We start from the raw sequence: 14,560 nt of genomic DNA, 5'->3' as shown, positions 1-14,560 counted from the left end.
GTCACGTCTCACCCCTTTTCTTCCCAAGTTTGCTGGGCTGCTCCTGCACCTTGGCTGCAGCACGGCTGGTGCCCAGGAGCTGCCATTTGGTACTCTGCTTTCGGAGTGACAGCCACCCTCATCCTGCATCTCTGTCCTTCTCCCACAAATGGAGACTTCAGATGCATTCTGCACATGTTTTTAATTTCCAATGAAGGCAAACTAGTCACCTGAATTGAAAAATAAATGTTTTACTCTGTTTCGCGGCTGTGTGTTTCGTCTCCTCCCCCAGGCTGGAGCCTGGATGGTGAGGCTTGTGAGATGCCCTGCATTAGCTAGCAACATTGCTCTCCAGCACGCAGAAATTGCACAGTATTTTCCTTATGCCCATCGCCACCAGCCCCACTGATCTGAAGGGGGTATGTGGGCACAGCGCCCCATTAGCACCGAAGTGAGAGCACTGTGGTGTCAGCAGCAGTTCAGTGGTGTTAGCATAGGCCTCATCCTGAGCTTGTTTGCTCTGGTAAGAAGCTATCACACCACAATACAAGTTGAGGTATAAGGCGGACTTCAGCAAAGTCCTCTGCCAAAATTAAAATTCAGTTTACTCCCACCTCTCCAGACTATTTTAGCATTATGGGGATTTTCAAGCAACAGGAGCAAAAGTAGACCACAAATAAAAAATGATCCAGAGGGTGTTTGGCCTCATGTATTTGCATTTGTAGGCATGTGTATTTATGAATCCTCTTTTGGTTTATATTTTGTAGGACAAAGAAGGTCAGCCATTGCTACCGTATCATTTACCGCCACCCGGAGCGGACTTTAATGAAGGACGAGGTGCGTCGCGTCCATCAAGCTATTGAAGAATCAGCAGTTCGAGAACTTGGGGTTGAGGGCAGGTTCTAACATCGCTGGTTTGAAGCCCTAATGACAGATGTTTTCCCCCTCGCCTTTTTTTTTTTCCCAGGGTTGGGGGTACAAGTAAAGAGCGGGGTTTTGTGACTGAACCTAGCACATGGAAAACGATTGATAAATGGGCAATGGTAAAACTACCAGATAATAAATATTACCACTGAGAAATCATTGACAAAGCACTGGCGCTTTATTTTAAGAAATGGGGGAACAGCAGTAATGTAAGATTTTCCTCCTGTTACAAAAAGAAATACACTGCCTGGTGGTTTTCTGTGTTGTTAATTGGTCCCAGGGTTCCATTAAACTGTAAATACTTGGCATTATTTCCGTGTTGACAGGATCTTCTGTCCGTGCAACGAGTGAAGCAAATCAGAGACGCAGATCAGCTCAGGGAAGAAAAATCCATCCCTGTCTCTTTTTTAAATAAGAAATGTCAGATTTTGCTCCAAGAGCCAAGTTTGGCTCTCTTACCTTCAGACCCCGTGGGTATTGCTTTCGTCTGCTACAGAGAAGGAGCCAGTGTGGCTCTGGGGCCAGGCTTGACTGTCTTCAAATGCTGGGTCATTGGTGAGTCTTTCCAGTTGGATCTCCCTGCTCCCACAGAGCTGAGCAGAGCCGCTTAGCGAGGTGCTCTGAGCTATGTCGCCTTCCCCAGGTGAGGAGCTCCCTTGTCTCTGTTCTTCTCACATAGGCAGCAGTGCAAGTGTGTTCCCCTGTCACCATCAAATGATTGATATCAGATGGGGCAGGGTGGCAGAAAAGAGAAACTCTTCCTTACAGTGGTCTGAAAATCAGCTGCCTTGGTCTCTCACAGTATCTTACTTTCTGGCAGCAGTGTCTGCTCAGAAATTTGACCTTTAAGGCAGGAAACCACACTAAAATGGGATGTCCTATTTCGGGCACCAGTCCCTTTACAGGATGCTTAGCTTTTTCATTGCAGGTTACAATAAGTAAATTCTGGCAGTGGTATGATGCTGGGACCTGTAGAAGTGTTCAAATGGTCTGATAAATACTTGATGAGCCATTGCAGAGTCTGATATTGGAATATGGGACCTGTTTTTGCTTGTAATGGTATTTCATACAGTCTTGCAGGTCACATCTGGTTGCTTTGCAGGCAACATTCCCTCCTTCAGGGAAGGCGGCAGTAAAAGTGCTGCAATAAACAGCATCTAACACTGATTTATACCTTATCAAGAAACATCTGTGCAGCAGGCTTGTGCTCAACCATAAGAAGCCAGTTACTATTGCAGATGTGACAGAAGCAGAGAGCTCATTTTAATTTCATTACTCAACATATTTAGCTGTGTAAACAAATCCTAATCTAAATTGCTGTTGTGTTATCCAAATAACTTGATTATGAAAACAATATGCTAGACTTTCTATGAGGCAAAAAGAATGGGTGCCATTTAGGCAACAGAAAATCCTACTTGGTTATTTTTATACCGTGATCTACTAAGATCCATAAATACACCCCAGCCCATTTGATGTTTCTCTGTCTCCTTCATTCTTCACCTTTTCAGGATTCTCAGTGAGGACCACTGGAGAAGAGGACCATTCCCCTGAACTGCACTGAGCAGTAATTGTTCCAAGACAAGGCTTGGTCAATGCTGCCACGTGGGGCAGCAAATTATGTAGATGTTAATTGACGGGATTACATATAGAAAGAGAACTAAAACCTACCTGCTGTAGGAAAGACCTAAGTCTCTTAGGAAAACAAGAGTCTGTCTGGGGTGGAGTAGATTGCAAGCTTCCCTTTTTACTTTATTGATTTTTGAAGTTTCCATCATCTGCTCCCCAAATCCTTCAGTTCTTCTTTCATTCTGATCAGCCAGCTTTGGAGGCATAGAAGTTTGCGGAAAGCAAGGAGGAGGCAATGGCACAATGAGCCCTTGTCACTGCAGCCACAGACTGGCATGTCTGGCTGTGCAAGGAAACTTGGATGTTCTTGAATTGGCTAGTCTCCAGCCACTAACATCAGTTGCATGTAGCGTGTCTGGCTATGAACTCTCTGCGCTGGGGTGAGGAAGGACTCCTTGCAACAGCCATGTCTTGGTGGAGTAACCTTATTCTTCGAAACCTAAAAGATTAACATCATAGGCTAATAGGATAAAGGGGAAATGCAAACCTTTCACTGAAGTTGACCTGACACCATAGGATCATCTTCTGGAGTAGGTGTTTTCACAGTAGCAACTTTCAGACAAAAATGCAAACCATTAAGATTAAAAAAAAAAACACAACACAGCTTCTTCAGGAGCAAGCGCAGTTCAGTTATATGAAGGATTTTAAGGCACAAAAATCAGATGGTCTGGCTGTGAGCATAATATAAATACTTGGGTATGTTTAGATTAAGTAAGCCTTTTTCATATATATTCTAGGATTAACCTACTCTAAAGACCTATTGTTCTGCAAAGATTCACCACTACTAGGAAAGCAGACCTCAGATCAAAAGGCATCAGAGTTGCATTTTTATGCTGCTGTCCTTTGGAAAATATTAGTTTCTTCTCAAAGCCTGACCTTAATTTTACTGGGGCAGTTTGTTATGGGCAGTTGTAGACTCTCAGACCATATGGTCCCATACAGATACCAACAGAGAGCCCATGGGAGTCTAAAGGTGCAATAGTCATGATTCACTGCTGATTAGAGACACACGATGCTACCAGTATCTCAGGAACTGGGCTGATCCTTGGTGGGAGTATAGAGAACCTGACTGAGGAAGGCTCTTGGTACAGTCACTGACCAACTCTGTCAAAGAAAGGGCTACCCTCAGCTGTCACTTGGGTTTTCTTAAGATATATTTAGCAGAAGGGTAGGTAAACTAGCTTGAAGACCAAGGACAACATAGCTACCAAGGAAAGGTCACTTGCTAGTCTCTCTACCCTACAGTATGTCTCATGAACATCCCTCAGTCTTGGATGGGCTATAAGTCTAGTAAAGGTGAGTGAGTTCCTAAATATTAAAGTGATACCATGCCACGTGGAAATATTAAGGGGAGCAACATTTCAGTAATTAGTGTGCATGCTGGCTGACTAGTATAGTGGCAGGAACAGGGCCCTGCTTCTTGTCTTTGTCGACTGCCTGTGTTTTCTGTGCCACTGGGTTTTATATCAGCATCCTTTAATAAAAGAAAAAAAATTAATGGTAGCAAAAGAAGCTACACGTCCCCAGGAGAACTAGCTGGGGATTTCTATGACTGAACAGTGTATACTGTTTTAATGTTCTGGGTGCTGGTTTTGTTCCTAGTTGCCACTGGTTTTCAGGCTAGCTGTGTTTCCTGGAAGACTAAAGATTTTGCTTTAACACCCAGTTTGGGATCTTCACAGTAAACTGGCAGCAAATTTACAGTGCACTGAGACTTACCTGGTTTTGATGTCCTCGTTAAAGGTGCTGCAATGGAAAAGTGTCGTGAGCCAGATAAGCAGTAAATTGTTCTGTGTTTTTACCCTTGAGGCTTCAGTGACCTCTGCTGTAGTATTGCCAGGCACAATCAAACAGTTGCACAAATCTGAAAGCAGCTTTGTGCTGAGAACCTGGACTTGATTAGTAAACCACTGGTGGTGGGTGTTTGCCTTCCACTGAGAAGGCAAACTCCTGTCCCTTCTGCAGATTGGTGGCCGTACTTCAGCACTAAATTTATTGGCCTTTTACTCTGTGCAGCTGTACTGGTTTTCGCAAGTATTGACAAATTGGTCTAAGCCCTCAAATAATTCCATATAGGGGTCAGCTTTTTGTTTTAAATGGGGAAAAAAAAGTTGTGGGGTTTTTGTTTGTTTGATAGTTTTTTTATCTGCAGCGACTAATGCAGTTCAGCTGCCCCAGGTAAAACTCATGGCCAAAACAGGACTCTTTGGTGGTTCATTGAAGTAAACGTGGGGAACCTCACCCCAAAAAGCAGAATTATGTCCGTCTCATTGAGTTCATATTTGGACAAAACTAAGGAACCATGTCTTTGCTGTGGGTTGACTGAAGTTTGGCTGGTGCTCATTAAGCCAAGGTTAGAAAGCACCCTGGGTTTTGCCATCACCACCCCAAACACACACAGAAGTAGTTTTATGGACAAGGAAGTTTTGTTGAATTCAGTGTAAACATATAAAATGATTATGTTGGGTATTTGAGGCTTGCTAGTTGATGTTGCTGAATTATCTCCATCAGAATTTTTACCATCTGGGAGAGAAAATGGGTTGTACTTCAGCTGTGAAATAAGTAGCTTTATTTGTAAAGCTCAGACCTCTCTTTAGATGTTGTTTGCCGTGTGTCTTTGCTAAGAGAAGACTGTTTATGTAAAACGGATTTGCTTTCTGTGTAGACCAGGCCATATTGACTAATTGCACACATCCTGATCAAGTTTTAAGATATGTGAGCGTTATCTCTGAAGGGCCACCAGTACTGAAGCAACTTTGTGAGGACATTAGACAAATTTGTAGGGGACACAAGAAACCAGTTATTGGCACTTATTACCTGCTTTTAAACATGACTGCAATTACATCTGAATTTTGAGCCGAGTATCTCATAGGAGACGATTGCACTTCACCGGAGTGCGGCCATATGCTGGGTGAAGGCACTGACTTCTCCAGAATCTGTTGTATAAGGTTTGATCATCATTAACATCTGATACACTCACATGTTTGGCAGTTTTCATGCTTTTGTGCTTTTGTCAGATGGCCTCTGTGATTCTATTTATGCCTGTTAACTAAGAAGAGTCTGCTTTAGTCTGCCTTCTATACTGGGAAAACTGTGCCTAAAATCACTTCAGCCATGACCTAGCTTTCTCATTTCAGTTTTGCTTACCTTCTCTTACAGTCCTTGCTATTCAAGTTTGGTATAACTCTGGGGGAAAAACAGTGTCAGACTGTAGGCAGGGAGATTTTTTTTATACCACAGCCTAAAGCCTGTGCTCCCACGCTGCATTACTGCCAGGTCTCTCTGTGCTCACCCTCTGGATGCAGGTGATTAACACGCGATCCAGGGAATTGTGCCTCTGCCTGCTCTGTAATTTGCTGGGCAGCACCGCAGTCATCCAGAGCAGCTGCCACTTAAATGGGCAGTAGATTGTTCTCTTTTTTACTTTAGTGTCTGCAGCTTCACTTGTATCACAGTATGGTACAGCCAGAAGCGCTGTGTTGGTATTTGCTGCAGCTAAGCATCAATTAGATGCATCTCATGGTGTGGTGCCTGTGCAGCCATTTTTCAGTGGAATCGCTGTGTGCTCGTGAATGGCTGTAACCATCTTCATCTACAGATCTGAGGCACGTTGAGACCAAGAGTCAGGATTAAAAAATTCTTAGACCCCAACAGGTACAAATAACCGCTTGTGGGATTTTATCAATATTTGTGCAGGTTTGAAAGTCCCACTAGGCATCTGTCCAAATGTTTAGTCACTTGTAACCCAGCACTCGGTGACCGTGGTGACACTGGTGTCATTTTGGGAGAGGGGAGCATGTTTAGCAAGAGATCACACGGTAGCTAAAGAGCAAGGCGGGAGGAGTTGTCGTCTGATGTCCTGGGCTCAAAGCGCTGAATTACCCTCCCTCCCACTATGCTACTGGGAGGCACGGATGTGAGTTTGGCTGCCTGCCTTTGCATAGGCACTTAGTCAATAATTAGCATGCACAGCCAGGCTTTTTGGTCATCAGTTATTGTTGTAACTGATGATTAATTGAAGAGATTATTGATTCTCATGCCAAATCTTTACTCACTGGTGGTAGAGAAACTAATAGTCGTTCACAGGGTCTCTTCTGACAGATCTCAGCATAGCAATTGAATAAAAAGGTGTAGGAATTGAAGCGTAGGTCTGTAGGTTGGTTTGTGTCTTCCCAATCATGAGGGAATTGACAGAGGCTTAGCTCAGTCGAAGGTCTAACCTCATGTACCCACTCTGAGGCCCATTTTGATGGGTGTTCAGCAGCTTGGCGGCTGCCTTCAGGAGCGATGTGGCCATCTGAGATCACCAAACAGCCCTCCAGAAACATCTACCCAGTGTCCATCAGAAAGCACTTGCCTGGGCACTGAGGGCTCTGCGTACAAGCTGTGCCTTGCACAGCAATACTGGTGGAGGCTGATTGCCTTCAAATTTCTGTCCTATGCTCACAATATGCATAAGCCTACCTCCTTGGGACCTCCGCTGAAACACTTTCTTGCTTCTACAGTCTCCTAAGTGCTATTTAAGCTCCCTCCCATGACCCCAAACCTCATCTCTTCACCCCTTTCTACCACAGTGAGCCACTCAGTGCTTGGTGCCTTGCCAGAAGCTTGCATGGAGAGCTTTCACACTGGCTGGCCAAGGGGCCAAGCAAACCAGGTTGATGACCCCTGTGCACATGTGTTAATGTTTGGGTCTCTCCTCTGAGCACAGCCTCTGTTTTTCACAGAGTTTGCCAGGATGTCATGCCTTGGAGACACTCACTTTGAAGTCCAGTGGGGTTGGGATTATTCCAGTGGGTTCAAAAGTCAGCAGAAGTCACTGACGGTGGAAGGATGGACACCATCACTATTGCACACACCCTTGCTTCCTCAGGAAGAAGAGATGGAGAAATATCAGGGCTGTAATGGAATGTATCCTGACTGAAAGTTCAGGCAGGGAGACAGCATATTAGTAAGAAGCTGATGCCCAGCATGGTCCCCTGCACGTACTTCCAGAAAATGATTAGAAATGTATTTTTGGTAAATAATAACAGCAGCCTTCTGTGTGTGTTTACAAGCTGCTGTGTTATTGTGCTATATAGTCTGCATCGCTTTCATTCCTTTCCACTTGCTAGAAACTGAAAAATGTGAATTTGGTTAAGAATGAAATGATTTCCTGTTGTTTCTGGTCTTGCAGTAACACCTGTTATTTTGAACAAGGGCAGCCCAGCATTGCTGAGGAGATCTTCAGCACTTTGCCAAATTACGTTATTCATGTGCTGCACACACACATACATATGAAATCGGCTGGAGTGGATGATGTGAACCTGATTTCTGTGCTGTGGATACAAAGGCAGAGTAGTTGTTCCCCATACTGTGTGTGATTTGAGACTTTTCCCTTCTGCTGCTTTGCTCCAATACACAGAACATCATCTTTTTCCAAGAAAAATTCAATACTTTCCGATGCCTCCTGCTGTCAGAGTGCCAACAGTCTTCTGAGCACTCTCCCTTCAAAGAGCAATCAAATTTTGGACAGAGAACTCCCTTGCCCAGTTGAGACATTTTCCTTTTAGCCTGAAAGACTTTCTGGCATCTGTCTTAGGCCCCTGTGCAACACCTGCTGTTGGTGACAATGCAGGTCTTTTTCGGCCTTGTGGAAAGAAAGGTGACTTCATAGAAAGGCCAGCTTTATAAAAGAAACTTGAACTCCTTAAATGTCCTGCCCTAATTAAAAAAAAATGAAAATACCCCAGCCTCTTAAAAGTAATTAATAGAAGTCCATTTAATCTTTACTAGAGGTCAGGCTTGTGCAGTGGTAACATTTCTACATCAGTGCAGCCCATGAGGCTCCAACAGAGGATAGGTTTGCCACTGAAGGCTTTTTCATTCATGTTTGGAAAATTGCTCGGTAGTTTTCTGCCTTCCTTTCTATTTGGTCACACATCTGGAGCCGTTGGCTGCACCTTCTCAGCTTATTCCCTAACACCTTCAGTGGTACTTTACAGATTGAATTCCTTGACTGTTCAGTGTTGGAGTTGTTATGCATCCTTAGGGCTGCTGTGAAATATATGACCAGGGGAGGCAGAAATTCAAAGGCACCCAGCTCCTGGGGTGCCCTCCGCATTACTCGCTTGCTCCTGTGCAGCCGGGACAGCTGCCAGCCCAGCCACCTTGCCCAGGCATCCCAGACTGCGCCTCGGAACTTGTTCTTCAGGAGCAGCACAGACTTCTGGAGGGCTCTTGTGCATAAACAGGGGTTTGCCAAGCTGAGCAGGGACTCACTGGTGCCTCTGTGAGTGCATTTCTGCCCAGACAGTTGGGTGGGCTGCGCATGACACCTGGAAGGAGATCCATTTTAAGGCCAAGGATGACAACACATTGTTGGGAAAGGAGGAGAAATTCCTGCCTTGGGTTCAGTGTGTTTCAGGAGAGCTGCTGTAAGATGTATCAGTTACATCCTCGAAAGGAACCTTGTTACCTGCCAAGAGGAAAAGGCTCTGCAGAGCACAGGGAAACAGATGGGAAAGTGGTTCTTAACTTGCAGGGCACATTGACTGCTACCACGTTCTCTGGGCTATGAAGAAGATCACCTGGAGGAGAGGTTGTCCAGGCACAGTGGTGCCTCTCCTAGCACTGATGGAGACTTGATGAACAGAGAGAAAAAGACTGAAATTTCCTAGTGGTGAGTAGATGTGAGATGATCCATATGAGACAGTCAGCGCTGCATTCAGGTAACACTGTTATATGCTGCCAGGGAAGAGGCAAGGTGTAGATGCAGGTGGCAGCATGCATGGCCGTCTCCACATGGAAACCACCTCTACAATCCAGGCTGATGCTGAGCCAAACCAAGAGCCTCCTTACAGTCTTTCTGATTTGGAAACACTCAAATTAAAGGGCTCTGTGCAATCCTCATGTAGATCATGAGGTCCACAGTAGGCCATGGTGATCGCAGTGGTGTTTCCTACATGGCCATTGAATTATTTTATAAGTAAAGCCAGAGCACTGTGCATGGGCCCCCATCCAGAAAGCTCTCTGGAAAAGCACACCCTATAAATGGGCTAGGGTAGGCTTATTACAAAACCTCCTCACTTAATGACAGACCTAAAAAGGGGGCAAATTTGACTATAAATGTGACTTTTTCTCAATAGTGATAATAAACTTGAGCTTTCCCACAAGCTCTTAAGGATCTTGAAATATTTTTCAAATTACAATAAAACCATACACATTTATCAGACACATGAACTGAAGGCTGGAGAGGCTGAGGGTTTTGTCTGGTGCCACAGATTAAGCCCCGAATCCAGGAGTCCCAGGGTCCTGTTCTGTAGGTGGTGCATGCCCTCTGCAGAGAAGGAAGAGGAGACCTTAGTGCTTTGCTGATCCTTGCAGGACTGGGTAGGATTAGGCCCCAATTCACTACTCTGCTTCTGTGCATTGTAGTGGCATTTAATAAATTACACTGGATGCTTTCTCCACCTGAATTTGCAAAATCAAACCAGAAGTGTAAAAATGACTGAGAGAAAAGGATGAAGGAAGGAAACTGGGAGGAGAGGAGGGTACCAGACATTTAATCTTCCCCACTCCTCCCCAACCCTCTCTCCTTTTCAAAGAACACGTTGGGTGAGGCTAAGGGGTCAACTGGCAACATGTTCACAGGACCTTGGTCCTGTGTGGATGTGTCTTCTGCAAGGGCCTCACTCTGTTGCGTGTGCTGAAACTATGTCAGGAGCTGTACAGTTGCTGCCTGGGGCTTTAGCGTGTCTGGTCTGACAGAAGATTTAACATTCCCAATCAGGAGCTCTTGGGCACCTTGGATCTGCTGGCATCGCTGCAGACATGATGGTGCAGAGGACCGCAGTGCTCCTCCTCCCCCTGGACCTTCCCTGCACCGAGGCCAGGGCACACTGGCAAAGCTTGCTCTGGAGTGACCTAACTCAGACACATCTTTATAGTTTGCCTGAGAGCCAGGACTCACGTGGTGGTGACTGACACACATTTCCTCTTGTAAGGCTGGTAAGCATACTGGAAAGCATTTCATCAAGTTATTGGATAGCATTTTGTTCTTCTTGTCTCAATGTGATGAGTATAGCTTGGCAGTCCAGGCACTTAAATTCAAGATCATGTATGCAGGAGCCCTCAACGCATTATTTTTCTTCTCTTAACTTATTCTGTTTCCCTTTGTACCCATGCAAACTTCTGTCATTCATGTCCTATGGCAAGTAGCTCAGTTTAACTAAGCTGTTTTAAAAAGAAAGCACACTTTGGATTGGTTTGAACCTGCCATGTAGCTTTGCCTGTTGTCCCAAGTCCCAAAATAACTGGTACAGTACCACCCAGCCCTCGACAACCAGAAAAATCTGGAAAATTTTGGGAGGAGAGTAACAAAGCTGATCAGGAGAGATGGAAGTACAGGTAGGTGAGTTCAAATTAAAAACGATGCAGAGTTTATCTCAGGAATGACTAATAAATGTGTCGTTTGTGAGACATGTAGCGCTCTGATGAGTGCGAACACCCTCCCACTCTCCTGAGCGTGAGAGAGGAATTTTTAGCATGACACCCAGGGATATAACAAGGGCTAATAGTGTGACAGTCAGGCTGAATGAAAGGTAAAATTTCCTGACAGTGAGATGTATTTTGTTGTGGAACAGAGGGAAAGGGCAGGAGCCCAACTGCTTGGTCCTTTTTAAAGCCAGACTGGGCAAAGCATTAGGAAAGGTACTCCAGAGAGCAAGTGTTAATTGGCAGGAGGACGAACTGGTGATCTAATAGGTCCTTTCCATTTCTAGCTCCTATGATATGGTATTCTCTGTAATGAGTTTTGCCTGGCTTTAAGCTCAGAGGGTGACAGGGAGATAAAGCTGAATGAAGAGATTAACAATAAGAACTAAGAAAAAACTGTAGGTTTATTTAATAGTCATGGAAAGTGCCAGATTGAGAGTTCCTTAGGCCAATGGTGCTATTCGAAAATAGCATTGCAAATGGGAAAGTGAAAATTGTTACATTGGTAATGATTGTGGTAATGACTTATTTTTATAGAGCCCCAGTAGTCCAGAAGTATTCAAGAGCACGTTTCACATGGTGGGTGTGCACGTGTGCATCCATGTAATGGAAGAATTGCTGCAGCTGACACTGAAATGTAGCAACCTGTTTTAATGGCAAACAGCAATTCAGGGCAGCAGTTTAAGATGGGATGTAAAGAATAACTTCTGTAATTGAAACTATAAGAAGATTGTTTTGGTTTGGCAGAATTTCATTAACTGATGAATTATCTAGGCAGGAGCTTCTTTTGCAACTGCCTTTCGCCGTGTCTTTCCTTTTAAGGCAGCAGGGCCTGGCAATGCTGACCTGTCTTCCCTGTTTGCTTTTGGGTCAGCGGGGAAAAATGTACTGAACTAGCAGGGTCCTGAGCCAAGCCATGTTGGACTGGTGGCAAGGATGGGCGCAAGGTCACTGCCATTGGCCATGACGTCACTGGTTCTCTTGCCCCATGTCACCCTCACGCTCTTACCTCTTGGAGGCTTTTCAAGAAGGGTTTTTTGCAGACACTGTATTTTCCAGGCTGTTGGCCCTAGACATTTGGTTCATGTAGTAATATCTTGCTCTGGGCGTGATGCCTGAATGTGGCTGCTACAGGCAAAGGCCGCCTCTTTGCATTGTTTTTATCTCATTCTTGTGAGTCCTGAATTCCAGGCTCTGAATTCCTGGAAGACAAGAGGACTCTCATCTATTTTAGCAAAAACAGCAAGGAAGCCCTGTTGGAAAAGAAATGTATGAAAATGCGAAATAGTAACATCTGTATATGGAACCAGAAAAGGCAATCTGGAAAAGCTGAAATATATTATAATTAACTGTTTTTAATATTGTCATTTTAAAGTGAACTCTGTTGGTTATCATGGTTGTGGGGAACAACTCTTTTTTTGCTTTTTTGTTTGTTTGTTTTAAATAAGCAGTCACAAATCTAAGAGAAAGAGTTAGAAAGTGGCCAGAATACAGGTGTTCTTCATTTTTTATCCCCCATGAAATTAGACTTTCTTAGGTGACAGCCTTGAGGAGTCATTCCAGTTGAAAGAGGAAGGAAATGAGCTAGGTGAGAACTTGCATGTTGAACATGTCATCCTTCTGGAGCCACATGCTCACGATGGAACTGACTCACATGACATTAAAAATAATTTGTTCTCATTTACACTGTCTGCAGCACTATGTTTAACGTAATATTTGTTAGCTTCACTATTAATCAAACACTACCCATTTGTTAATGAAAGTGGCAAATGCTCTTGTATAAAGTACCATTGACTACTGAACAGCTGAGGCACTGTATAGTTTGACTACTTCTATTTTTTAGACAGATTTATCCAATATTCAAGATTTTTGTTCAATAGTCACTACAGATTTAGTTCTTTTGGCTGTTAGCTAGTCATGCATAAATCAGTCAAAATTTTCCTTTCAATGTTTTTATAGTTCATCAGGGTTGGTGGTTGGCTGGAGTTAGAGCTCTCGCTTTGTCCACCAGAAATTTTAGTATTTCAACAACAAAAACAAATACCCATTCAAGCCTCAGACAAAATCCTACCACTGTCATGCTTCCTGCATATCAGAGCCCCCAGAAATATTTATTTAAAAACAACTGATGTAATAATAATTTTTTTTTTCAGATTGATGAGGCATTCAGAGATGTTAGAGGACCTGCTACTTCCTATGTGCTGGTGAGAAGTCAGCTTGAAACCCACTGTAAACCTTCCTGATATGGGGTTCCCAGGGCTTGCAGGTTCTTAGTGTTATGGCAGCTGACAAAATGGCTGCACCAACAACTTCCACCACATGAGCTGCCAAAATTGCAAGGTTCCTCTGAAATGGCTTGATATTTTTTCGGGACTATCTTACGGAAAATTTCTATGTCTGAAAACTTCCAACTATTCTCAGGACTTAGACTGTAGATTAATATTTGACTTTCAGCAGGACACATGTTTCTAGACTTTTTTTGTGAATGGGACTTATATTCCTTTTTCATTTAAGCATATTAGCAATCCTACCTTTCTTAATAACGTGGTAGAAAATCTCTCAAACTGTGGGTTGTTCATCAGCTGCTGTTACCTGATATAATTTAAGTTTGGGTATACTGTCTTGTTTTGGGAGAAGGATGGCCTCTGGCAAGATGCTGTAGATCCTTTCCCTCTGTTTGCTTGGTGGCTGCTGGTAAAAGGCTGGAAAAGGTTGGGAAGGAACCTCACCTGAGATCTAGCCGCAAAACCACGGCATGAGTGAGCCAGAGAATGTTGTTTCCTATTTAAATGCTAAATTCATATTAGGTAAAAAAAGGGGTGTGATTCCAAAATCCAGGCACAGGGCAGATCCTGACCCATCAAGGAGGTCTTAAGTACCAGAATGAACGATGTGATTGACTGAAAAGAGAGTTGGAGGGGCTCTGCTTTTTATTTCCTGCAGTGGCACTGACCAGTCAGACCATGAAGAAGTCACTTCCCTTCAGTTTGCCAGGCTGTAAAATGGGAATGATGATGGCAGTTTTCCTTTGCCCCACATTTTGAGACCTCCAGAGATAATATACTCTGTAAGCCTCCTTTATCGGTGTGGGTATTTAACAAGATGATGTTTGCATTTACCTCACAGCACATCCCCATCAAACATGGACCATCTACAGTCTCTGGTGCAGTATAGTGAGAAGGGCTACTCAGAAATGGTCCCTGAACTTCAGCTGGTTGCCATGGTGACAGAACAGCTTAGCACGGCAAGAAAAAAAGTGATATATTCTGTTAAGGATAACTTACAGCATCAAGGCTGCACTTTGAAATATCTCTGGTTTTCTGGGTCTGGGCTTGCAGGACACATTGCTAAGCTCTGGGATTTCCTCTCCCTGAATGCGCTTCTCCAGCGCGTGTACAAGGAACAAATATGGGCAAAAAAGTGGAAAGTCATGATAGTGAGAGAACTGCAGGGTAGCTTTCCCTTGGCATTTTAGTCGTTAGGGTGGGTGGAAGGAGATTCTGCATCCCTGAAGCCCTTCTGCATGGGCTTGGTGTCGAAAGATGATGAATACCAT

At 44.1% G+C, this 14,560-nt stretch overlaps 1 protein-coding gene across 8 annotated transcripts in view; it reads left to right on the top strand.

Moving 5' to 3' along the window:
* The window catches only part of FARS2 (phenylalanyl-tRNA synthetase 2, mitochondrial), a 255,752-nt gene extending 254,690 nt beyond the window's left edge, over positions 1-1,062 (top strand). For all 8 annotated transcript variants that reach the window (XM_075084110.1, XM_075084102.1, XM_075084104.1 and 5 more), the window contains one exon: positions 747-1,062. In XM_075084110.1, coding sequence (XP_074940211.1) covers positions 747-842 — 96 coding nt within the window. In that variant the 3' untranslated portion in view covers positions 843-1,062. The remainder of the gene's footprint in view (positions 1-746) is intronic.
* Positions 1,063-14,560: the final 13,498 nt, after the last annotated feature.

The sequence above is a fragment of the Phalacrocorax aristotelis genome, chromosome 2 (assembly GCF_949628215.1).
Source record: "Phalacrocorax aristotelis chromosome 2, bGulAri2.1, whole genome shotgun sequence".
NCBI lineage: Eukaryota > Metazoa > Chordata > Aves > Suliformes > Phalacrocoracidae > Phalacrocorax > Phalacrocorax aristotelis.
This window is presented reverse-complemented; position numbering and strand designations above follow the sequence as displayed.